This window comes from Eurosta solidaginis, chromosome 3 (genome assembly GCF_040869045.1).
Source record: "Eurosta solidaginis isolate ZX-2024a chromosome 3, ASM4086904v1, whole genome shotgun sequence".
In the NCBI taxonomy this organism is placed as follows: domain Eukaryota; kingdom Metazoa; phylum Arthropoda; class Insecta; order Diptera; family Tephritidae; genus Eurosta; species Eurosta solidaginis.
In genome coordinates this window covers 219,716,738-219,744,012 of record NC_090321.1, presented here as the reverse complement: position 1 = coordinate 219,744,012, position 27,275 = coordinate 219,716,738, and the positions used below count along the sequence as shown (strand labels likewise).

General features: G+C 39.0%; 1 protein-coding gene across 6 annotated transcripts in view; it reads right to left on the bottom strand.

Annotated features, from left to right (window-relative positions):
• Window positions 1–27,275, bottom strand: part of Corin (corin serine peptidase) — a 215,946-nt gene that overhangs the window by 6,557 nt on the left and 182,114 nt on the right. For 5 of the 6 annotated variants that reach the window (XM_067775196.1, XM_067775197.1, XM_067775194.1 and 2 more), the window contains 9 exons: window positions 23,037–23,445; window positions 17,734–19,801; window positions 9,582–9,751; window positions 7,660–7,992; window positions 7,084–7,582; window positions 5,358–5,684; window positions 5,101–5,284; window positions 1,503–1,662; window positions 1,306–1,429 (listed from right to left, as the gene is read on the bottom strand). In XM_067775196.1, coding sequence (XP_067631297.1) covers window positions 1,306–1,429; window positions 1,503–1,662; window positions 5,101–5,284; window positions 5,358–5,684; window positions 7,084–7,582; window positions 7,660–7,992; window positions 9,582–9,751; window positions 17,734–19,801; window positions 23,037–23,445 — 4,274 coding nt within the window. The remainder of the gene's footprint in view (window positions 1–1,305; window positions 1,430–1,502; window positions 1,663–5,100; window positions 5,285–5,357; window positions 5,685–7,083; window positions 7,583–7,659; window positions 7,993–9,581; window positions 9,752–17,733; window positions 19,802–23,036; window positions 23,446–27,275) is intronic. The other variant, XM_067775198.1, reaches the window with a different exon arrangement.

Genomic DNA, 27,275 nt, shown 5'->3' with positions numbered 1-27,275 from the left:
TAAGCCATTGCATAATATTCCCTTCTGCCTATTTCACTCAATTTGCTCCAGTTTTGCTCATGCTCATGCTCTTACTCTCACTGTTTCTCTTACTTTTGTCATTCTTCCTATCCCTTTCTAGCTTACTGCTTCGTTTAGCTTCAGAAAATGTTTTTTTAAGTTCTTGCGCTATGGGAAGTGTGAAATGGGAGAACTCGCACCCACAATCAGATGAGTCTCAGCTATCAACCCTTATTCAACATGAACAAATTCACAAAGGAGTTTATTATAAGCTGTTTTTTAAAGATACTTATAGTGTCTCTGAAGATATATTCACGCGGTTACCACAAAAATATATTCGCCTTGGATATTGTGCCTTCCGTTTAACAGGCTCCGTACTATGGGATATTTGCGTTCTCACCATCTTCAATAAGGGAGTCGGAGGAGTGACTAAACTAGGTAACAGTTAATTAGTCCACAGACGCTTCGAAGTTGGAAGGGACAGTCAGTGACGTGTTTTTCTGTTAAGACTATGTTTAAGCCGCAAATTTAAGCGACCGATCACTATAGCGGTTTTCAAGTCGCCGTGATTCGGTTAATAGGATGCTATCCAGTGCTATGACGGCAGTTAGTGTCCTGAACTTGGCTGTGGCGCTATCGAAGTTAACAGTGAGAGCTTGACCTCGCTTATGATTTCCTCGAATTTTTATAAGTTTAGAATAATCTGAGTTTCGGGGGCATAGTAAAACCCTGAGCAACCGACGAGTCGATCTCTTGGCTCGAATAAGTACAATTGAGACTTTGAAGTTCCGCTGGCGAACTGCTGAAATCATCACGTTACTTAGGCTCCTTTAGCCTTGGTTGAGGTTAAGTTACTGGATTAGGTTGGGTTACTTAATTTACTGCAAAGCCTTCCGGCTGTTGCTGCATGGAAGATGTTCAGGCGGCATCATCGAGTCAACCCATTCTTGAATGTACAGCTTTTGCCAGAAAGGGATTGAGAAGGGTTCTATAAGTTGGAGGAAAGATGATCAGAGGAAGATGCAGCGCTGCTGTGGAAGAGGTAGGTATATGGTTAGAGGTAGAGGATTAAATACCATACGACTATCTCGACTACGTTGAGGTAGAGAGAGCTTAAGAAAAAGAAAGAGTAATTAAGAAGAAAAAGAGGAAGAAATCACAGAGAGTATAAAAAGGGAGAGAGAGAGTAAGTGAGAGGGAAGATAAGGGTAGAAAGCGAGGAAATGGGAGAACAAGAACAGAAGTAAAAGGGCGCATAGGTTCGATATATAAATTTTAAAATCCATTTTACTAATGTAAACTTACGATCTTTATTTTCTCGTTTTCCCCAACCGATAACGGTACACATTAGTCCTTGCTTCAATTTTATTCCGGGCGGTGGCAGGCAAACTGGCAGCAAGTGCTCATGGAAAGCGACTCTCGTCGCAAGCTGCAAACAAAATTCACAAAAGTAGATTTGAACAATAACCATAAACAAAAAAAAGTTTCAATAATGAACTTACTTGAAACAATGCAATGTCATTGTCATGCGTAATAGCGGTGTTATAGTGTGGATGTGGTATAACCGTTTTGACTTTAACCTTTTGACCTGTATATGTAAATGAGTTCCTGCGCGTCACACCCAATTGTATAGTCCAATCTTCTAAGTCAATGACTGTGTGACTAAATGAAATTAAAGAAATATTTGTAATAAACTAAGATATCTTATAGCCAGAGAATGCATTTATCGGTTAATCAAAAATACCAATTAGGTTTATCACGAATAACAGCCGATATCCAAGAACATAAAAGGGCTTTCTCAGTGAGATATGTTTATTTTTGAAGTTTTTCGGTCTTTCTCAGTGATCAATTTTTATTTTTAAACTTTACCCACTATCACTGAAATCGTTTAGTGGGATTTATTGCTTAGGGTTTCTTAAAACTGTTATTTTGCGACCGAATTGTCTGCTCTGTTAGAGCTACCATAACGCAAATTTAACATTATGTTATGTTTAATGTCTGGTAATAATTCTTACGAGCCTGACCGGAGCGCATATTGCGCAACCAATATAAATGTCTCTTATGAACTATCAACAGAAATCAGCTGTTCTCAGCTTGCGCCGCTATCTAGCGTACAATAGCAACTGCCGGTAATACAGTGCAAATGTTCACAATAGTGCCATAGTACAAATAGATTTCTTTGTGTGCTCACAATCGTTTATTTTTAACAAATTATTTTGATAAAATATAGCTAAACAAAAGCACTACGACCAAAATTGCCCAAAGCTCGCTAATAGCCCGAATCTCCATCTTTACAACCAAAATTTTATTTATAGATTTGGATTCCACGTAAGAGCAAAAAAGGGACCCGTACATAAAAACAGCAATTAGAAATAATATATATGATGATTCCTCAAAGTTTAAACTACAATAATACGTCCCTATGGTATATTTTATTCTACATTTCAACTGTTTCGGTCTGTGAAACTCTAAAATTGTCTGATAGTTTCATTATTATATTATACAGTACCTACTGCGAGTAAATGTTTGCACGACACAAACTTATATAACTTCTCGCAACCCAGTTTTGGGCCATCAGGAAGCATAGAGGGGGGAAGCTGGCAACACTGAGCTGATCACTTCCGCTTATCCTGCGGAAACCCTTCAGTCTGGATAGCCATTCCTGTTGGTCACTGCGATTAGCAAATGTTGTGCAAATAGACTGGGAGCGAGCGCGATCTTACCATTTATATCCTCTCCGTCACAAAACCGCCAGTACGGCTCGTACGGACCCACTATAGACGGCTTAGTACCCTATTTCCTACCAATCGCTAATACGGTTAGAGAGTTCCACATCTACTCCGATAGGCAAGTGGCTATTTAATTCCTGAGTTCTACCGTGGTGCAATCAGAGTGGTAAATGAGTGCATTACCTCGCTTGCGATTGCGTCAAACTATTTTAAGATTAAGATCATCTGGGTGCCAGATCACAGTATTATCCTTGACAATAGTCACGCGGATCTTCTAGCGCGCATGGGTAAAACTCAACTGAGTGTTGATGGTTGTAGGGAGCATGGAGTACCCTTGGCCACCTTAGGTCTACTCCTCTATTGATAAGTCTCAAGTGAGCTAACGCTGGGCGGATACTACCCTGCATGAGATCCTTCTGGCCAGAATGGATAGCAGCCGTCATGCTGAAATTATTGAGTTCACCAAAGCCCATCTACCAATAGTGATTGGTGTTTTCATGGCTAACTATTCAGTGGGAGTCCATGCGGTATGGCTCTACATACAGGAAACCCGCTCTTGCTGCAACTGTACAGATGGACTTTCATGTTGTTTGTGTGAGCTTTCCCTACACCACTCAACCTAACCTGGCCTAAGCAGACCTAACTCTGTCTCGCGGGAGAAGATGTGTCTGCAGTTCTTTCGCCTCGCGAAACCTGGCATTAACACCAACTCAATCCTCCGCGACCTTATTTACAACATGGACGTCCCAAATGTCAACCATTTTGAACATCCACGTCAATGACACTACGCTGCCGACTGTCCTACAAAACCTTGGGTGTGGCCTTTGATCAGGACCTACATTTTGGTGAGCATGCAGTCGAAATTGTACCGAAAATACAGAGTCGTAATAAAATTCTCAAATCTCTTGCTGGCAGTACTTGGGGAAAATACAAAGAAACGCTCATTACCACTTAAAAAGCAATTGGCCAGCCGATTTAATGCTACGCGCCCTCTATATGGTCGCTAAGCCTAAAAATTACTCACTGGTAGAAGCTACAGGCCTGCCAAAATACTGCTTTCAGAACCGCTACGGGCTGTCTTCTTATGTCCCCAGAACATCATCTACATAACGAGGCGACAATACTCCCCATCAGGGAGAGAAATGAGATGCTAACCAAACAGTCCCTGTTGAATACCCAGAAACCTGGGCATCCCAACAGACATCTGATTGATGAGCCAACACCGCCCAGGGGCTTAAGAAGTCATCTCCGTAAGCATTATGAGGAAATACGTCACCTGAGAACTCAGCCGTATAAAGCAAAAAAAACACAAGCAGGTCCTCAGTGAACTCCACAAACAGGCGTCGAACCTTTATGCCAGGAATTGCCCGGTGAATTCAGTACTCAAAGAACAATACCCAAAACTTGCGCGAGTCACTCTAGCTCAACTTCGATCTGGATAATGTAACAGGTTAAACTCTTACCTATCCAGAATCAACCCCGACATACAAAATGTATGCCCTGCTTGCAATGTGTCCCCACATGAATTCAACATCTCTTTAATTGTAATGTGGAACCAACGCCTCTAACACCCCTCATATTATGGTCCACCCCTGTTGAAACAGCAAGTTTCCTTGGACTCCCGTTAGAGGATATTGCTAAAAATTTGTGATCGGTCGCACCTATTGGATGGGGCGAAGCACTGCTACAACAACAACAACAGTCTGCAGTATTGTGCACGAAAATTTCATAATATTTTGGGGAATAGCTCAATCAGAGTTTACTTTGATTTCGGGTTGCCATACCTTGTGACGGGAATAAGTGGGATTCAAGGGGTTGTGTAGCGCAATATATAGCTTCTCCAACCCAATTGTCAACCTCACCTTCGAGCGGCGAATCCCGTTTCACTAACAGACGAGGCTCTGGCGACCCCAAGCTCCTCATGGAACTTGGGGGTGGGGAGGGAGGGATGGCCTGAAGGTTCAATGTGGCCATATAAATCGTTCCCGAGATGGTCGGGCCAGCACCTTAATGGTGCTGTGTTACCGGAGCGTATCGGATCTGTATCCGACAAAGGACCATCACATCGATAACACTCCCCAAAGCCTTCGGGGAGTAACCTAATCGCTACAACAACAACAACAACGGGAATAAGTAACGCTTTTATACTAGACGGAACTAAAAAAATTCTACTTAAGTCCGCTCTAACCCGACCTGTATCAGATATTCGGCAACGGACGGACGAAGGGGCATATTTCTGGCTTGAGAGTTTAAATGGACCGATTTTCAAAGTTTGTTATAATGAACTTGGAGGAGCCTACATCTTCATTTCTTCGATGTTTGCATGCTGAAGGTTGAAAAGTATTTCGGATATAATGATGTGTCAACTTACTTTCCTATACAATGCGATGCTGTGAGTACCCATTGGTCGGATATTAAAACACCAGCACAGTAGAAGATTTTCTCCGGACCACCCAAAATTGCAGCTAAAAATGGCCATGAACCAGGATTTGCCTGTGTACCACCAATAATACGACGTGATGGTTTGTGACGTACACTTTTCACCTTGCCGCACTCTTTAAAGTGGTGGATAGAAAATTATTAAACAAACCACAAAATAAAATATTCTTATCAATCTTAAATACCCACCATAATTTGCACATGTCAGTTCGGCTATAGGATAATCCTCGTCGGGTGAACATTTAGAGAGTTCTTGCATCAGATTTGTATGTTTTTTACCATACATTTTCCAAATAATAGTCGATACATTTATGGATGTCAGAAGAGGTCGATGAGTTTTCAAAGTCACCACACTCGTTGCATTCACTGCACTATAACCCAACATAGAGCATACAGTTGTTGGCGATACTGCGCGATCCCAATTCTTAACACAGGCGGGCGTCCATTTCTGAGAGCTCATACGATAGACTTCTAATACACCTTTACCCAAATCACCATTACGTTCGCTTAGACGCACTGCAAGCAGCAAAAGGGGATATTTAACAAGTAAAGGTGCCTAAGTTCGGGTGTAACCGAATATTATATACTCAGCGTGAGCTTCAATTGTACATTTCATTTCAGATAAATTACTTTTATACATAACACGTGGCACCGCCCATTTACAATAAAACTTGATAAGTGAAATATCATTGATTCAAAACTATTTTTTGCTAAGTTATAGCTTATTATTCTAGTCTACGACCCTTTTAAACTTGTTTTATATCAAAGTTGCCGTGGTCTTTAACCGATCCCGTCCATTTTTACTAGAAATAATTTCTGCTATAAGGAAAATATTTGTACACAATTTTCTTACGATATATTAATTTTTCTTCGAGTTATGGCTCCCGAAACATATAAAATTGCTTAGACATAAAAGGGGCGGTGCCACACCCATTTTCAAAAATTTTAGTGTTTTCCAATTTAATGGTATAATTCAATTTAGAAAGTAAAATTCTGTTGACACAAGCTCTTTTTCGCTAAGATATAGCTTATTATTTTCGTCCACGACCCTTTTAAAAATCTTTTATGTAAAAGTGGGCGTGGTCTTTAACCGATTTCGTCCATTTTCCCTAAAAATATTTCCTGTTATAGGGTAAATTTGTGTACCCAATTTTATTACGATCCGTTAATTTTTCTTCGAGTTATGGCTCCCGAAACATAGAAACTTGCTTAGTCATAAAAGGGGCGGTGCCACGCCCGTTTTTTTAAATTTGAAGTTTTTCCTATTTATTGTTATAAAGCTCTTTTTTGGCAAAGATATAGCTTATTTTATTCATCCACGACCCTTTTAAAAATCTTTTATATAAAAGTGGGCGTGGTCCTTAACCGATTTCGTTAATTTTTCTTCAAAGCATTCCTTATAGTAAAGGCAGCCTCTCAGCCGAATTTTGTTACGATAGGTTTAACGATTTTTGATTTATGATTAACAATATTTGTAAAATAGATTTTATCAAGAGTCTCAATACCAGTCCACATGTCAAATTTCAACATTCTAGGTGTATTATTTACTAAATTATCAGGTTTTTTGTGTTTTCCAAATTTTATATAAATAAAAAGTGGGCGTGGTTATCATCCGATTTTGCTCGTTTTCAATACCAATCTATTCTGCGTCCAGATAGCTTAACTGTGTACCAAATTTGGTGAAGATATCTCAATATTTACTCAAGTTATCGTGCTAACGGACGGACGGACGGACGGACATGGCTCAATCAAATTTTTTTCGATACTGATGATTTTGATATATGGAAGTCTATATCTATCTCGATTCCTTTATACCTGTACAACCAACCGTTATCCAATCAAAGTTAATATACTCTGTGTGCCAAGCACGCTGAGTATAAAAATATATTCACCACCAAATACTCTCAATACTTACTGCAATTACGCTCATCTTGTCCATAAGGACAATCAATCATACCATCGCAGATATTTTTGGTGCCTATGCAACGATTTTCACCACAATAAATTTCATCCTTTTGACAACGTTCACACTTTGCTTCATCCGCTTGATCCATACAATCCAAATGACCATCGCATACATAATCCATTGGTATGCAACGATTTTGATCACATTTTAAACCATTACATTTTGGATTTGTTGATGCTATCATTACCTCACGCACCTGATCTAAGCCCACACAATCTTCAGGATTTTCAAAATCTTTAAATAGCTTACAATTCAAATATTCGGGTAAACTTAAACCGAATACATCAAAAAAGAAACTGCAACGACGCATAGTCTCAGTGCAGAGTGTTTTGCATGGTGGTACAGTTGCGCCAGTCGCACCACATTTCGGTACAAAAAGTGTACAGAGAAAGAGTGAGACCAATTCGTAGCAACGTACATCCACTAAGGCATCATAAGCTTCTAAATCCTGCAAATGAAGCAAAAAATATTTAAGTAGTTGAGTACAAACCCAATGAGACTGATAAAGTAATTTGTTTATATTACCACTTGCGTTTCCAGTTGGCCAAAATGTCCAATATAATTGGGGAATACTGTATAGTTGTATGGGATTTGTGGACCTTGACAAAATTTAACTATAATTGGTAAACAGGTACCAGGCGCTGGATTTTTTCCATAACTTGATACATCTTCCACATGGACGGTATTTATAATAGTTTTGTTAACAAATTTAATGGTAGGATAAGCATTAAAATATGCCGCTAAGCCTCCAGTAATAACCAGCAGCGCAAAGGCATTGATTAATATTTGAAAAAGACGAAACTTCAGACGTCCGTTGGTAATGTAGGGATTTGAGCTTTTACGACGATTTATAATCTGCTGATATTGAAGAAATGCAAGAATTGTAAAAACATTGCTTGCAAGGTAATTTGTGACTGTAACTTTTGAGGCCCTGCTATTTTTATCAGAGACTGTGACTGAACAGTGAAAAAGTCTAAATGGCAGTTCCTTATCACGCATCACAAACCCAATCACTGCTGCTCCCAGAGCACATCAACTAGCTGCGGCAATATGAATCCATGATATATACAATCCACTGTATGTTGTGAGTGAGTGCATTTGCGTAGCCTACTACATAAGTTGTTTACTGCGACATCTATCGTTACCTATTCGCAGCATAAATCAGGTTAGGTTAGTTTGAACCTGGACCGGCCAGTCCATGAGGACCTCACATAGACTGAATGAGTCCGTAATGTTACCAGAAGTTTGTTTTAACAACAAAATTGAAAAACCCTATCAAAAACCAGGACCTGTGTTATAAAATAACTCCGTCCTCTTGGCAAATACTAGAAGCTTCCTAGGACTTAAGCCACTTGCTGCTTCTAGATCTGACAGCTGTATCACTCCTAATAGCTGGAGTCTTAGCCTGGCAAGTGCAGGGCATGAGCACAGAATGTGCTCAATCGTTTCCTCCTTCAACCCGCGCTTCCTACATCTACTATCATTCACCCAGCCTAATTTAAAGGCATGTGCCGCCAGCAGGCAGTGCCCAGTCAGAATTCCCCTCATGAGTATACAGTCCTCTCTTTATAATGATAGAAGCAACTTAGCTAGTCTAAGGTTGTAAGATCTACACATAATCTTCGACACTTTACAGCCCCGCGCTTGAACCCACGCATTTCCCGCCTGGTCGATCATTTGCACCTCTCGCCTTCGCTTAATCTCGCCCAGTCTAATTGGGAGGTCTACGGAGCAAGCTTCAAGGGATGCACCCTTTTTAGCTAGTTCTTCCACATTTTCATTCCCATCTATTCCCATATACCCTGGGACCCAATATAGATGTATGCTTCTCCCTGTACCGATTCTCTCCAGATACTGGTTACACTCTAACACGCATTTAGATGTTATGCCATGCGAGATTATTGCCTTAATTGCTGCTTTACTCTCAATATAAAAGTTAACACGGTTGCAGCTTAAGCTATTCTCTTCCAGGGTTTCTACTGCTTTGGTTACGGCTAACATTTCCGCTTGGAAAACGCTACAGTAATCCGGCAGCCTGTGAGATCTGTTGATTTCCGGATCAGCACAGTATACCGCAGACCCTACTCCTTCCACTACTTTAGAACCAACTGTGTACACATGTATCGCCTCGTCCGCCATTTTAGCAGACTTGCGCCAACCGTCCACCTCTATTGTGGCCTTAAGATCTCCCTCGAAGTGCAAATAGCATAAATCACAATCTTATTACTTTATGTCGCAGCTAATTGACGTGCGACGACAGCTCTGATGGGTTTTGTTATTGCCATTACTGGTTAGCGTATTTTCGAAAGAGTTGCAATCACCGTCAGTCAGTCACGGACTCTTTGAACGTTATCCCTGCAACGTACAGTAATATTTCAATCTCTGTGACAAAATCACATGTACATTCGCTAAATCTAGAGCTGATAATAAAAACTAAATAGAATTACCTGATGTTGTAATGACATTGTATTGGGCGCACCATTTTGAAATCGAACAATCGTTTGCAGGCTAGTTGGATTGGAGATGCATTTAGTAAGTGGTGACATAGGAACCGATTGTTCCATTTCTTCGATGGTTTCATTTTGCAGTTTTTGTTTATAAAGAATTGGCGCTGGAACTGAAATTATTTAAAAGGAAATTCATATAATTGACCGATTTCTCAAGCAGTGTAGAGAATTAGAGGTAGATGGGAGATGCGAAGCGATAGAGAGAGGGAGAGTAGATAGAGGTGGAAACATAGATAGGTGGAGAAGGAGAGAATTTGTTGCGGTAAAGGAAAAGCTACAAATTGCGGAAGATGGGAGAGAACTATAGGTAGAAATAAATGGAGAAGGGTGCGGGAAGAACGTGCAAGGTAAAAGAGAGCTGCGGTAAGAAAGAGACGGAAAAAGGTTTACATGCAATTAGAAGAAGACCTATTCCACCAACATGCCGCGTTCTGAATCGCGCCGGATAAAATTGTAGGACAGGGCTATGCCGCGATATATGCCGCGATATATGCCGCAATGGCCCCATTCAATAGATATGAGATAGGCTAGTACTTATTGAAGATAATCTGGGGAGTTAAATGGCAACCTGACAGTTGCGGCAGACTTCAACGAAAGAGCTGTCGAAGGACGAGTGTCGGGAAAAGTAAATTTTTGAAAGCATGGCCCCTAAATATCGCAGCCGGGCTTTGAATACTGTTATGTTTTCTGCATCGCTACTGGGGTGTGACTGACGGATAATTGACAGTATTAATGTGGTGTATGGGTCGGCTGAGGAAACATTGCATTGTTTGCGAATAATCAAAACTAAGCACAACAGCGGAACTGAAATCATGATTAAAAGGACCACATGAAGAGGTCGATATCTACCTGATAACAATTTTTAACCCGTCACATATACTTCCATAAATATTTTCATAGAATGGGAGAGGTTGAATATCTCCGGAGATGGAGACTATGAATTTGATAGGCAGAAATAGCAGATATATCAGACAAATACTTCTTATAGGACTCACTTTAGACGTGGTCCCAGGTATGGAAAATTGCGCGGTCCGTGGGAGGTAAGGTATTAGTAAGTAACCTTCAAAGGAGGAAAAGAAGCGGAAGACTTCCAGTAGAAGCAGAAGTGGAAGAAGACTTCCAGTAGAAGTAGAAGTGGAAGAAGACGAGGAAGTAGATGCTCTCAGAACCGCCACGGGCTGTCTTCTTATGTCCCCAGAACACCATCTACATAATGATGCGAGAATACTCCCCATCAGGGAGAAAAATGAGATGCAAACCACACAGTACCTGTTGAATACCCAGAAACCTGGGAATCCCAACAGACATCTGATTGATGAGTCAACACCGCCCAGGGGCTTAGGGAGTCATCTCCGTAAGCATTATTAGGAAATACGGCACCTGAGAATTCAGCCGTATGAAGCCAAAAAACACAAGCAGGTCCTCAGGGAACTCCACAAAGTGGTGTCGGACCTTTATGCCAGGAATTTCCCTGTGAATCCAGTACTCAAAGAACAATACCCAAAACTTGCGGAAGAGGAACGCACACTCCCCAGAGAAACGCGAGTCACCCTAGCTCCACTTCGATCTAGATACTGTAACAGGTTAAACTCTTACCTATCCAGAATCAACCCCGACATACAAAAGTTATGCCCTGCTTGCAATGTGTCCCCACATGACACCAACCATCTCTTTAATTGTAATGTGGAACCAACGCCTCTAACACCCCTCTCATTATGTCAACCCCTGTAGAAACAGCAAGTTTCCTTGCACTCCCGTTAGAGGACATTGATGAAAATTTGTGATCGGTCGCACCTAATGGATGGGGCGAAGCACTGCTACAACAACAACAACAACACCAACAACGGGGAAGTAGAAGAACACGAAGAAGTACAAGTACATGTAGAGGTAAAGATAGAGTTAGAGAAAAATTTTGTGAAAGGAAAAGCAGAATAGGAAGGAGAGAAATGGGTCACCGTAAGTAAGAGAAAAAAGGAAGAAAAGTAAACTTCTGGCTAGACAGGTGATAGTACTTTATTAGGGGAAAAGAAGCAGATGGTGAACTTGGTCCCTTATATTAAATTGTATCTAATTTATTAGGAAATAAATAAATATGATGTTTTCCATGCCACCTCAAGCAACACTGGATTTTGCACCTCCAATTATGCTGAAAAATGTTTTTTTGGTTTTTTTAATTTCTTCCTTGGGTTTTAAAAATACGGGCGTACATTGATTTTTCAAAATAAATATTCAACAATACCCCTCTCGAAAACACCTTCAATTTAGGCCGATTCTCGTGATGAGGGATCTTATACCTTTTTTGGAACAATCAAAATAAAATTAACTTTTCTTGGTGTTTAGTTTTAAACACTAAAATGCCAAAGAAAATTGAATTAGTGATTTGTTATCGAAAAGTTATAGATAAGATAGCAAACGTTATCTATGGTTTATCGGTTTACTATCGAAAAAGTACATTTCCCATAATAAACCGATAATACGGTGATAATTCATTAATAATATTCCGATAACTCTTCAACAACAGTTGTTATCGATAACAAGCCGATAACACGTCGACAACAAACTAATAACCTGCCGATAAAAATGCGATAAAATAACAGCAAGATAACTTTTCGTTTTCATAAGTGAATTTTTCCGCACGTTGCTAAATTATTCCGCGAAATATTATTGCTTTTCCTTTGTGAAAAAATTAGAAGGGACGCGACACAAATCGGAAGATCTAAATCTCTTTGGAGGCAAATCCACAAAGAATTAAGTTTTTTTCTTTTGATCTCGAAATAGGCCCGAAATGATCCCAGCATTACTACAGAAAAGTCTCGTAATATTCTCAAATTATCCCTGAACAGTCCAGCATTGAATTTAAAATGGTCCAGGAAGTAGTCCCTATATGGCTCCAAAAATATAGAGGTATAATTTTTCTGTTTAAAATTTTGAGGAATGACAATTGCACTGGCATACAAAAAAAAAGTGTTATATACATGGGACTAAAGCCATGTTTCTATATGTATTTTGGGGCGCTCATTCCAAACTTTTATTCAGATTTTCCAATATAGCCTCAAAAAATGCGGTTATGGAAATAGAACTAAAAAATTTCACACACTATATTTCAATTGTGTTTAGATGTTCTGAATAGGAATCGTAAATATGAATTTGGACCCGATTATAATGCTGAAATGGGAAACGAACCATATTGGTTTTACTGTTTGATCCGCGCAACAATGTTTCAGTGTTAAAATGTAGGGTTACAAATGCTGTACATTCCTCTTTGTCGTACGATTCGAATAGTTAATTATCTTTTTAAATGAAACCTTTTCAGATTTGAAATAGCATAGGTGAGATTGTTTTTTATTATTTTAAAGATAATTAATTTTCCTGCTTTTTCAAATAAATTCTAGTAGACAAAAACTGGTTAAGGCTAACTGTAGAGCCAACTCGAAACAAATATAAAAGTAAACAAGTAAGGAAAGCTAAGTTCGGGCGTAACCGAACATTACATACTCAGCTGAGAGCTATGGAGACAAAATAAGGGAAATCACCATGTAGGAAATGAACCTAGCGTAACCCTGGAATGTGTTTGTATGACATGTGTATCAAATGGAAGGTATGAAAGAGTATTTTAAGAGGGAGTGGGCATAGTTCTATAGGTGGACGCCATTTAGGGATATCGCCATAAAGGTGGACCAGGGCTGACTCTAGAATTTGTTTGTACGATATGGATATGAGACGAAATGTGTTAATGAGAATTTTAAAAGGGAGTGGGCCTTAGTTCTATGGGTGGACGACTTTTCGAGATATCGCCATAAAGGTGGACCAGGGTTGACTCTAGAATTTGTTTGTACGATATGGGTATCAAATGAAAGGTATTAATAAGTATTTTAAAAGGGAGTGGGCCTTACTTCTATAGGTGGACGCCTTTTCGATATATCGCCAAAAAATGGACCAGGGGGACTATAGAATTTGTTTGTACGATATGGGTATCAAATAAAAGGTGTTAATGAGTGTTTTAAAATGGAGTGGGCCTTAGTTCTATAGGTGGAAGCCTTTTCGAGATATCGCCATAAAGGTGGACCAGGGGTGACTCTAGAATTTGTTTGTACGATATGGGTATCAAATGAAAGGTGTTAGTGAGTATTTTAAAAGGGAGTGGGCCTTAGTTCTATAGGTGGACGCCTTTTCGAGATATCGCCATAAAGGTGGACCAGGGGTGACTCTAGAATTTGTTTGTACGATATGGGTATCAAATGAAAGGTGCTAGTGAGTATTTTAAAAGGGAGTGGACCTTAGTTCTATAGGTGGACGCCTTTTCGAGATATCGCCATAAAGGTGGACCAGGGGTGACTCTAGAATATGTTTGTACGATATGGGTATGAAACGAAAGGTGTTAATGAGTATTTTAAAAGGGAGTGGGTATTAGTTCTATAGGTGGACGCCTTTTCGAGATATCGCCATAAAGGTGGACCAGGGCTGACTCGAGAATTTGTTTGTACGATATGGGTATCAAATGAAAGGTGTTAGTGAGTATTTTAAAAGGGAGTGGGCCTTAGTTCTATAGGTGGACGCCTTTTCGAGATATCGCCATAAAGGTGGACCAGGGGTGACTCCAGAATTTGCTTGTACGATATGGGTATCAAATGAAAGGTGCTAGTGAGTATTTTAAAAGGGAGTGGACCTTAGTTCTATAGGTGGACGCCTTTTCGAGATATCGCCATAAAGGTGGACCAGGGGTGACTCTAGAATATGTTTGTACGATATGGGTATGAAACGAAAGGTGTTAATGAGTATTTTAAAAGGGAGTGGGTATTAGTTCTATAGGTGGACGCCTTTTCGAGATATCGCCATAAAGGTGGACCAGGGCTGACTCGAGAATTTGTTTGTACGATATGGGTATCAAATGAAAGGTGTTAGTGAGTATTTTAAAAGGGAGTGGGCCTTAGTTCTATAGGTGGACGCCTTTTCGAGATATCGCCATAAAGGTGGACCAGGGGTGACTCTAGAATTTGTTTGTACGATATGGGTATCAAATGAAAGGTGCTAGTGAGTATTTTAAAAGGGAGTGGGTATTAGTTCTATGGGTGGACGCCTTTTCGAGATATCGCCATAAAGGTGGACCAGGGCTGACTCGAGAATTTGTTTGTACGATATGGGTATCAAATGAAAGGTGTTAGTGAGTATTTTAAAAGGTAGTGGGCCTTAGTTCTATAGGTGGACGCCTTTTCGAGATATCGCCATAAAGGTGGACCAGGGGTGACTCTAGAATTTGTTTGTACGATATGGGTATCAAATGAAAGGTGCTAGTGAGTATTTTAAAAGGGAGTGGACCTTAGTTCTATAGGTGGACGCCTTTTCGAGATATCGCCATAAAGGTGGACCAGGGGTGACTCTAGAATATGTTTGTACGATATGGGTATGAAACGAAAAGTGTTAATGAGTATTTTAAAAGGGAGTGGGTATTAGTTCTATAGGTGGACGCCTTTTCGAGATATCGCCATAAAGGTGGACCAGGGCTGACTCGAGAATTTGTTTGTACGATATGGGTATCAAATGAAAGGTGTTAGTGAGTATTTTAAAAGGGAGTGGGCCTTAGTTCTATAGGTGGACGCCTTTTCGAGATATCGCCATAAAGGTGGACCAGGGGTGACTCTAGAATTTGTTTGTACGATATGGGTATCAAATGAAAGGTGCTAGTGAGTATTTTAAAAGGGAGTGGACCTTAGTTCTATAGGTGGACGCCTTTTCGAGATATCGCCATAAAGGTGGACCAGGGGTGACTCTAGAATATGTTTGTACGATATGGGTATCAAACGAAAGGTGTTAATGAGTATTTTAAAAGGGAGTGGGCCTTAGTTCTATGGGTGGACGACTTTTCGAGATATCGCCATAAAGGTGGACCAGGGTTGACTCTAGAATTTGTTTGTACGATATGGGTATCAAATGAAAGGTATTAATAAGTATTTTAAAAGGGAGTGGGCCTTACTTCTATAGGTGGACGCCTTTTCGATATATCGCCAAAAAATGGACCAGGGGGACTATAGAATTTGTTTGTACGATATGGGTATCAAATAAAAGGTGTTAATGAGTGTTTTAAAATGGAGTGGGCCTTAGTTCTATAGGTGGAAGCCTTTTCGAGATATCGTTATAAAGGTGGACTAGGGGTGACTCTATAATGTGTTTGTACGATATGGGTATCAAACGAAAGATTATAATGAGTATTTTAAAAGGGAGTGGTGGTAGTTGTATATGTGAAGGCGCTTTCGAGATATCGATCAAAATGTGAACCAGGGTGACCCAGAACATCATCTGTCGGGTACCGCTAATTTATTTATATATGTAAGACCACGAACAGTATTCCTGCCATGATTCTAAGGGCTTTTGATTTCGCCCTGGAGACATTTTTCATTTTCTTCTACTTAATATGGTAGGTGTCACACCCATTTTACAAAGTTTGTTTCTAAAGTTATATTTTGCGTCAATAAAGCAATCCAATTACCATGTTTCATCCCTTTTTTCGTATTTGGTATAGAATTATGGCCTTTTTTAAATTTTTCGTAATTTTCGAAATCGAAAAAGTGGGCGTGGTCATAGTCGGATTTCGGCCATTTTTTATACCAATACAAAGTGAATTCAGATAATTACGTGAACTGAGTTTAGTAAAGATATATCGATTTATGCTCAAGTTATCGTGTTAAGAGCCGAGCTGAAGGACAGACGGTCGACTGTGTATAAAAACTGGGCGTGGCTTCAACCGATTTCGCCCTTTTTCACAGAAATAAGTTATCGTCCTAGAATCTTAGCCGCTACCAAATTTCACAAGTTCAACTCACCTACCAAGTTTCATCGCTTTATCCGTCTTTGGTAATGAATTATCGCACTTTTTCGGTTTTTCGAAATTTTCGATATCGAAAAAGTGGGCGTGGTTATATTCCGATATCGTTCATTTTAAATAGCGATCTGAGATTAGTGCCCAGGAACTCACATACCAAATTTCGTCAAGATACCTCAAAATTTACTCAAGTTATCGTGTTAACGGGCGGACGGACGGACGGACATGGCTCAATCAAATTTTTTATTCGATACTAATGATTTTGATATATGGAAGTCTATATCTATCTCGATTCCTTTATACCTGTACAACCAACCCTTATCCAATCAAAGTTAATATATTCTGTGAGCTCTGCTCAACTGAGTATAAAAATGCTATGAGGGAATGTTAAAAAAATTGTTTTCGAAAATCAACTAACATTTTTTTGAGCATGAAATCTAGTTTGTTTTTAACTTTACTTCCGTTTTAGGATGACAAGTAATTTTTTCAAAAATTAAGATGGCTCAAGTAAAATCGAGTTCCGGCGTTTCGTCGCGCCGCCAGCCTATATGGTGGAATATATGTATGTGTTTTAGGGTGGGTCGATTTGTACGGACGAAAGTTAACCGATATCGCGCCATAGATTTTTCGGTAGAATTTGAGTTCAGGAAAAAAGTTCCACTACGCATACCCAAAAAATAATTTTCGAGCCTGCGAAATTTCATTTTTTGACTTTTTTCGACTTTGATTTTTAAGGTTTTATTCATGACCTACTAAAAAAATGTTCATATGTATACCCTGTCCGACCCAAATATTTCCGCTAAAAACGTTGTCGATAAAATATTTTTTTTTTTTCAAAAACTGTTACCGACAACGTTTTTAGAGGACATTTTTGGGTCGGACAAGGTATACATGAAAATTTTACAATCAAATGAACATTTTTTTAGTAGGACATGAAAAAAACCTTAAAAATCAAAGTCGAAAAAAAGTCAAAAAATAAAATTTCGCAGGATCGAAAATTATTTTTTGGGTATACGTAGTGGAACTTTTTTTCCTGAGCCCAAATCCTATCGAAAAAACGATGGCGCGATATCGGTTAATAAATCGACCCACCCTAATGTGTATGCATATATAGTCTATATACAGTAGTGTGTCTTCCCACTTGAACCTGCGTTAGCCCAGGATTCCACAGGGGTCCTTTTGGTGATCACTTCGAGGTCATTTGGGTGTAATTTCGAAATGATGTTAAGTCTGCACGAAAAGCCCCATATACACATAGTAAGAATGTCAACTTACCGCCGCACAACCTTTTGACTGAGAGCGAAGGTAATAGGGGAGCTTCCATCAATTTGGTATTATAACTGGGGCTTGAAGTTTTACTAAAACTATCATTGGAAATATTCGAATCTTGGCGACAGCTATATTTGGAGCGTGGCGGTGCCACCGGACCGTTGCCGCTTGTGGCCAAAGCAGTTGCATAACGTAAACCATTCAAATTAAAACCATCCACTGAATCTTGAGAACGCATGCCCCCACCTCCACCGCCACCCCCACTACCACTACAGCCGCTCTTATTCATGCGCGATGCATTTTGTAGTAGCGGAGCATCCATAAGATTCTTCGTATTATAACCAGGGCTAGAAGTGACGCTATAACTATCACTCGATAAATTCGAATCTTGACGTTGATGTAATTTTGGATAAACAATTGGTGGTGGTTTACTTTTACCCAGTTTATTGCGTATGGTCAGCGGCGGTGGTTGTTGCGTTGTTGGTGGTTGGGCGCGCAATGATGTTGTCATTTCAATTTGTGTACCATTATTGATTTGTTGTTGCTCAAAGCTTTGTTGGCCACGAGCTGGTGGTATTGGCGGTTGTGGACGTTTTGTTTGTTGTTGTTGATAAATATTTGCTGGATGATTTTGTGTGAGTGGCGATATAGCGGAATTGTTGGAAGCAACAGCTGAACCGGATAACAATGAACCGGTAGATGTACCTGAACCAGCAGATACGGTTGATGACGTGGATGTAGATGACGAAACCTTACTACCAATGCTAACGCTGCCACTACCACTGACACAACCGCTATTACTTTGTAATGATTGTTGTGAACTATTTTGACTACCTGATGGCTGTGGATGTTGTTTACGCGTTGGTACTGTGGGTGCTTTTTGTTGTTGCAACAATGCGCCAACACCACAAGTACCCAAAGAGTTAGTATTTGTATTTATGGACTGACGACTACTGCCTAGCGTATAAGACGTATTTATATTATTATTATTACTGGCCAACATATTACAACCGTTATTAGTGCGTATGTCATTATTATTCAAATTATTGTAATCATTAAAAGCATCATTCAGCAGAATGCGTTCCATTTTGACAGACTCTTTCGACTGTGAAGAGTCGATATTTTTCTCTGCTGGGTAACTATCCATGGACGATTGTGTGTCTACCGAAGAAAAACGACTACGAAAGTCAGCGCTGGTCGATGAAGATGCAAAACGTTCACTATGACCAGAGCCGTAGCCTGATGAGTTTGTTATGGTTGAGTCAACAGTACTACTGGATGAACGATTAGCACGTTTAGTAGCAATACTCAACTCCCCACCACCACCAAATGCGGTCAATGATTTTGCTGTGAATGTACTATTTGCTAGCTTAACACCTACACCACCACCACCACCGCCACCACCAACAATGCCACTACAAATATCCGCAGCTAAAGCAGAAGCAGACGCCGCCTTTGCTGCAGAAACCTTGACAGGTGTCGAAGTCAATGATTCATCAAATACAGAATTTTCCAAACTCATACGATCGTCATCGGATATGCCGCCAGCATCGAGTCCAGCATCCACGTACAGCGGACGTGCATTGGCTAGGTCAACAAGTAATGGAGAATGATTTTGTATTTGTGTTGTTGTATCCAATGGTGTGCTATCTACGCCTGCAGTGTAATAAACTGCGTGACCTGCTTGCTGTTGTTGTTGTATTAATAATTGCTGTTGCTGATGTAGTTGATGTGATGGCGAATATGTTTGCGTTTGCGGTGGATAAACAAATATGCTACCAGCATTGTTATGTTCCTGTTGTTGTTGTGTCTGTTTATCTTTGGTTGGTGTTTGATTTGCGGATGTGGCTGTGGGTATTGTCGAATCCAGCTCAGAAGTCCAAGCGTAACTACCACGAAATGTGCGTTTTGGTACAGGTGGTGGTGGCGTCTCTGGTGCTGTGCTGGTAATTGATGCAGCCTGTGTGGCGGCTTGTCCTCTAGTTGTTGTTGTGTTAGTGTTAGATATGTTGGTCGTTTGATTTTTGGCGCCCAAAGTACTGTAGGTATTAAGCTCTTTCTCCTTGCCACGCACCTGAATAAAGTAAATAGAAAAATGGCGTGAAGTGAGATTGAAGAAGAATTTTAAATAAATATAATTTGTTACCATTATATTTATGTATGTGTATGCCACAAATAATGTATTGTAACGTATAGGTGTATGAGTGCCGAGAGCCGTGTTATTGATATTGTTGTAAGAGCAAAAACCCTAGAGCTACGAACTGGACAAAATACATTAAATTCTTAGAAAGGAATCTTGGAGACCTACCACTGTAGAGGAGTTGGAGGAATTCGACGGCTTCGTAATCATGCCATGGAAATGCTTACAATAAATCCTGCACTTTATGAAGATCCCAGTGGCCTATGTTTATGACCTGGCAATCATTGTCATCCTGCATAGCTTTTGCGATATTTTGCAGGGCTATCTGGACTCGGTGACTAGTTGTGATGAGTCATGTTGAGGAGGAAATACAAGATTCCCGCTTTCAGAACACAATTGGTCGTTGAAATACCATTGATACTTTCTGATAGGGCTAAGAACCTAAGAATTATATTGAACAGGAAACTGTGCTGGATAGATAATGTGGAGTGTAGGGCGAGGAAGCTGCGCTTGCCTTTTACTGCTCTTCAACGGTATCACACAGGCTCTATAAAATGTTGGTCAATCCGATCTTGCTCTATGGGGTATTCACCAAAATATTAGTGTTAGTTAGTGACTTCATCCCAGGCAAGGCACACTATTGTGTGCCAACAACCGGCCCCTGTGTTAGCTTCAGCACATTCAGCACTTTGAGAGAGGAGTGGGGAAAGGAATTATTATGAGGAAGTGGACTAGTTAACTGATTTACGCCACAAGTTTAATTTGCCTCATCACTGCATCGTATTCCAACCGGAGGTTGCGGCAATTAGGGATCCCGGCACACAGAAATATGCAACTGTCACGCGGATTTCCATGTGAGCATGGGTATGAATGGACCAAATGTACATAGACGGCTGTATGGAATACGGAATACCTCTCTGTAGATGGGACCTCTTGCAAGGTAAGCTAATCCGTTTGGCCGGAAGTGGAAAGCAAGCGGTCTGCTGGGTTTACTGCGTTAGCCAAGGCACATATATAAAGGCTATTGAGGTATTCACGGGCATCATACTGGAAAAGTCTTCATGCTGCAGCTGCATAAAGGATGACGTGGTGGAATCATCAAGACACTTCATGCTTCACGGTCAAGCTTTTGCCAGAACTAGGCGAAGATAGCCATAGTTCTATAGGTGGACGCATTTTCGAGATATCGCCATTAAGGTGGACCAGAGGTGACTCTAGAATGTGTTTGTACGTTATGGGTATGAAATAAAAGGTATTAATGAGGGCTTTAAAAGGGAGTGGCCCTTAGTTGTATATATGTGAAGGCGTTTTCGAGATATCGACCAAAGTGTGGACCAGGGTGACCCAGAACACTATCTGTCGGGTGCCGCTAATTTATTTATGTATGTAATAACACGAACAGTATTCCTGCCATGATTCCTCCACTTTATGATTTCGCCCTGCAGAACCTTTTAATTTTCTGCTACTTAATACGGTAGGTGTCACACCCATTTTACAAAGTTTTTTCTAAAGTTATATTTTGCGTCAAAAAACGAATTCAATCACCATGTTTCATTCCTTTTTTCGTATTTGGTACAGAATTATGGCATTTTTTTTTATTTTTCGTAATTTTCGATATCGGAAAAGTGGGCGGGGTCATATTCGGATTTCGGCCATATTTTATACCAAGATAAAGTGACTTCAGATAAGTACTTGAACTAAGTTTAGTAAAGATATATCGATTTTTGCTCAAGTTATCGTGTTAACGGCCGAGCGGAAGGACAGACGCTCGACTTTGTATAAAAACTGGGCGTGGCTTTAACCGATTTCGCCCTTTTTCACAGAAAACAGTTATCGTCATAGAATCTATGCCCTTACCAAATTTTACAAGGATTGGTAAATTTTTGTTCGACTTATAGCATTAAAAGTATTCTAGACGTATTAAATGAAAAAGGGTGGAGCCACGCCCATTTTGAAAATTTCTTTTATTTTTGTATTTTGTTACAGCATATCATTACTGGAGTTGAATGTTGACATAATTTACTTAAATACTGTAAAGATATTCAATTTTTTGTTAAAATTTGATTTAAACATTTTTTTTTAAGTGGCGTGTTCGTCGTCCGATTTTGTTAATTTTTATTAAGGACGCATATAGTAATGGGAGTAACGTTCCTGCCAAATTTCATCATGATATCTTCAACGACTGCCAAATTACAGCTTGCAAAACATTTAAATTACCTTCTTTTAAAAGTGCCACGCCCATTGTCCAAAATTTTACTAATTTTCTATTCTGCATCATAAGTTCAACCCGCCTACCAAGTTTCATCGTTTTTTCCGTCTTTTGTAATGATTTCGTTCATTTTAAATAGCGATCTGAGATGAGTCCCCAGGAACTTACAGACCAAATTTCATTAAGATACCTCAAAATTTACTCAAGTTATCGTGTTAACAGACAGACGGACGGCCGGACAGACGGACAAGGCTAAATGAATTTCTTTTTTCGCCCAGATCATTTTGATATGTAGAAGTCTATATCTATCTCGATTAATTTATGCTGTTACGGGGTACCGTTATGCGAACAAAATTAATATACTCTGTGAGTTCTGCTCAGCTGAATATAAAAATATTGTAGCACTGAGAAAAATTTTAACTCAAAATTTGTTCATTAAAGGGACCGGACCATCAAAATTCTTTAAACATTTAAAATACATTTTTTTTTTTTTCAATTTAAAAAAGTTTCAGTATACAAATAATTTTGTATATGTATTATGATTTGCATTTCAATATAAAATAGTTGAAAAGCCCTGCTTTTAGGGATTAGTCGGCCAGTGTTCTTGCAGTATACCGTGATAAAGTGTTTTGTAAATTACAAAGCTACAATCAATTGGTTTATCGGGTTCAATTGTGTTTATATACAAAAGGGTACGTTTATGTGTAAGTATGTTTGTATGCATCAGTATAAGTGACCCGGCCTATGAAAAGGTAGCTTATGACTAAAAAAAAAAAATTGCGAGAAACGGCTGTTAAAGATAAACAATGCATTTCTTCAGTTTCTTAGTAGTTTTTTTTTTTTTTTTTTTTAAGTCATAATCCACCTTTTCATAGGCTGGGTCACATATGTTATTATTGAATGCGAGTTTATGGTTTTGACTTCCATTACAACTTAGCGGGTTGCATTCATTGTACTTACGAAACTTGAAAGCGGCATAGATGCTATAGATTGAATGTCTTGCATTGCCAATTCACTGATTTTATTATTATGATTACAATTATACTCTGATGGAATGGCAACGGTCAATGATGAGAATACAGCGTTATTACTGCCAACACCATTTGTAGGCAATGACGCGAATTGCCTTGATTGCATTTGTATTTGTGAATGTTGTTGCTGTGGTTTCAACATATATTGCTGTTGCTGTTGTTGTTGTTGTTGTAGTTGCTTTTCCTCTAACATAGGATAATAATGTGATGAATGCCGTCGCACTACAACATTTACATTTGTCGGCAATAAAGCCACTGAACTGCATTGTTCTTGCTCTTTATCATAGAAATCCAATAGGGAATTATGAGGTAATGCCAAACTGGAAGCACGTTCCGATCTATGCACAAACAATATATTCCATTTAAACGCAATATTTACAAAAATATGCATATGTATGAATGGTAACGATGATAGGGTGGTTGTCGTTGTTGTTGGTTAATTTTATTTTTTTTTGTTATTTGTTGTTTAATGAACGCAATTAGCGCGAATTGTTGCGAGAAATTAATATATAAAAATGCATTTTTGTAAGTTTGCTAAAGCAATTGCAGGATTTGTTACTTAGTTATTAGTCTAGTAAACTATTTAGATAATATTCAAATAAATATATGAAAGTTTTGTATACATACATATTAGGGCGGGTCGATTTAAAAATCGCCCATTGCTCTGTGAAAATCGTATTCTAGGGATCAAAATAAGAAACTTTGCCGAAGGAACCATACCTCTAAAACGAATTCTGATGTCCCCCCCCCCCCCCCCCCTAATTTGGGTCGAACTTTTGGGTAGGGGCAAATTTTGAAAAATCCCACTTTGGAGGCCCGATCACTAACTTTGGAGGCCCGACCCACCGATGGGGGTCGGTCATACATTTGGACTCGATTGGAGCACTCTAAATGGGTCAAAGTGGGATTTTTCAAAATTTTCCCCTACCTGGGGGGGGGACATCAGAATTCGTTTTAGAGGTATGGTTCCTTCGGCAAAGTTTCTTATTTTGATCCCTAGAATATGATTTTCACAGAGCAATGGGCGATTTTTTTGCCTCCCCACAAATCGACCCGCCCTAATACATATATACACTATAGGCTGATTCAAAAAAACTTGTTAAGCCTATTCTTACAAAACTCTCGCGTAAATACCAGTATTACCAGTGTTACCACTATTATTACTATTTTATATAGTAGACAAATAGGAAATCTAACTTGCATTATCCTTTAAGCATTGTCCTTAAAGCAAATTATTTATTTAATTATTCCTTTGCACCATTTTATGCCTGAAATTTTCATGATTTAGTTGCATTTACGTTTTCATATATACAAAATTGGCGCTCGTTTGCTATTAGGTCTGTAGACCAATTCAAGGCCAGGGCCGGATTTGGGGGCCCTTTTTCACGTCCGCTTCCTTCTTTTTTCGATTAAAAAGTACAAACCTATATCTTTCATAAAAATTTATTGTCACAATGTAATAATATCAATAAAATTACTCTCTACATTTTAAACGACATTCTACATTTGTTTTCAGCAAATTAATTAATTATATCATCAATATCGATTGTGTTCAATAAATCTGACTCAATGCAAAGTATACCTAACATCTCGAGTCGCTCTTGTCGCGTTGTAGCTCTTTCAGCAGCTTTGATTCTTTTTAATTGAGAGAAAGAACGTTCGGTAAAACAATTTGTGATCCTTAATGTTAAAAAAATCCGAAGAGCTATTTCTGTGTTAGGAAATACATCGGCTAATTGATCTTCCATTAGAATCTTATACAAATGACTATGAGTTTTTTGTGCATCAGTGTATCTCGAGTTCACGTAACTTTGGAATTGTGTCATTTCAATGAAAACTTCTTCCAAATCTCTAGAATAAAAAGTAACTAAGTTATTTATAGCTTCGTGGAGGTCTCCATCACTTGGAGAAAAGTTGATGAGAAATGCAAATCTCTCTGAAACTTCCATATACTTTCACTGTGAAGATTGTCGATGATCTCGAGGAAACCTTTTGTCCTAAAATCATCGCGAGGCGAAAATTCTACTTCTGGAGCATTTCCGTCATTAGATTGTTTTTTTTCTACGACGAGTACGTTTTACGATTTCTATATAATCTACACGAGGTAATAATTGTATTGTTTTTTTCCTCGAAATCATTGAACTTTTCACGGAATGAAACTAAACTCTCTTGTAACGATCCGTACAAAAAAGCACACGTTTGCAAATCTGCTTTTCCACTTCGCAATGACTTACTCACTGAACGCATGGCAGTCAAAATAGAGTTGAGGCTTCTACACCCTCTGTTCCAAAAATAACCGAATTTTTTCAAAACAAAAACAACCACTGTACATTTTGAGGTAATTCCTTTTTATTATTCAATATACTCTCCTTTCACTCGATACACTTTTCTGCACGCTAACACAATTTGTCAAATGAGTCGGAAATGTCCTTTTTAGGAACCTTGTCTAGTTCGTCGGGCGTCGCCTTTTGAATGCCGCAAATTGAGTTTAATTTATTTGAGTAAAAATTATTTTCAGTTCTGATTATATTTTTATTTCACTCTCTAGAATTTTACGTTTGTAAGAAAATTTTAGAATCCTTTTTAATTTTTCGGGGGCCCCCTAAAATCGGGGCCCTCGGGAAACTAGCTAATCTGCCTACTTGCTGAATCGGCCCTGTTCAAGGCAGTTCAGAGCAGAGTAGAGCAGCTATGGAGAAGAGAGAGAGACCAAGCTCCAACCTCTCAATAATAATTTTTTAGGGACAAACTTCAAAACACCCGATTCGTGAACACGTGCAATGTTAAATCTTGCTAAAATATGCACAAATTACAAAAAGAGGAGTCAAAATGTTCGATGTGTAAACATCTGGAGGTCAGCTTCTTAGTTGTAACAACCGATACCGACCAGTTATTATTTTATTGTTGGCTTATTAATCTAAGAGCCCGTGACTACTAGACCTTCGTCATTTTATCTGTCTGGCTAATCAAAGCCACTATGGAAAGTGTCTGGCAATGAGGCTAGTGGCTTCTTATATCGTGACGAAGACCATATATGAAAATCAGTCTTTATAAAATTACGAAAGAAAGGTCTATTTTTCTGCAAAATTTTTGCACGATATCTGTTAAAGCCACTATTACTACAGTTTTATAATAGACCAACGATCCTGCTTCAGTTGGAAGTATACACTGGCAAAATTTCAACTTTTATAAAATGACGAAGGTCTGGCAGTCACGGGCTCTTGCTCAATATGGTCGACAGCGAATTATTACACTGGTCGACACAGGTTTTGTTGCATTGGAATTTATGCATGATTGCTAGAACAAAAGAAAAAAAGAGGAACGAAATCACTCTAGGGAGACGCGCGTCACTCCGGCACAACTTCAATCTGGATACTGTAATAGGTTACATATGCAGAATCCCGGCCCATAATAGTCCGTTCATCTATTACAATCGTAAAATTTAATCAGTCGCAATTGTGTTGTTAGTGTAGAAATGAGATAAACTGAATTAAGCAAGGAAGCAAATACAAGCAGGATATCCTAGTGGTTAAGGCAACTGCAGCTGCACCGTGTGATTCGCGGTTCGAATCTCGGTGAAACCTTTGATAACATTACGAAATTGCCTGATGATGATTACGTGGCGGGTTTCGAAATGTTACCATCGCAACATGCCAGTAAATGTTTGTTATATCTTTTCAGTTTCTCATAGAAAAACGTAATAATTGAATATTCAATTACACTGGATCGCAAATTCCAACTTTTTTTCTGCACCAGAGACGCGATTATGAAATTCCTATGTAAAATCACCCCTGATTCTGAAAATCAAGGTTATTTTTAATTCTATGGTAACGTTTTTAAGATATTTACGAAGTACCGTTTTTCAAAAAAAAAAAAAAAAAAATGGGTCCACTTAATCATATATATCTCAAGAACGAATTGAGCAATTTCAAAACCACTTAACGGTAATAAAATTTCCTATAAACTGTGCATACAACACTTTTTACTAAGCCCTGCAGATTCAAAGATAACGAACAATCATTACGAATTTTTAAAATTTTTTTTGTAAAAATATAAAAAATTTGTATTTTGGGAGGAAGGATCTCGAAAACTTTTTATTTATTTGCAGATTTTTTTTCTCTCTCTCTAAGCTCTGTTTTATTTCAAAAAAAAAACAGCTTTCATTCAA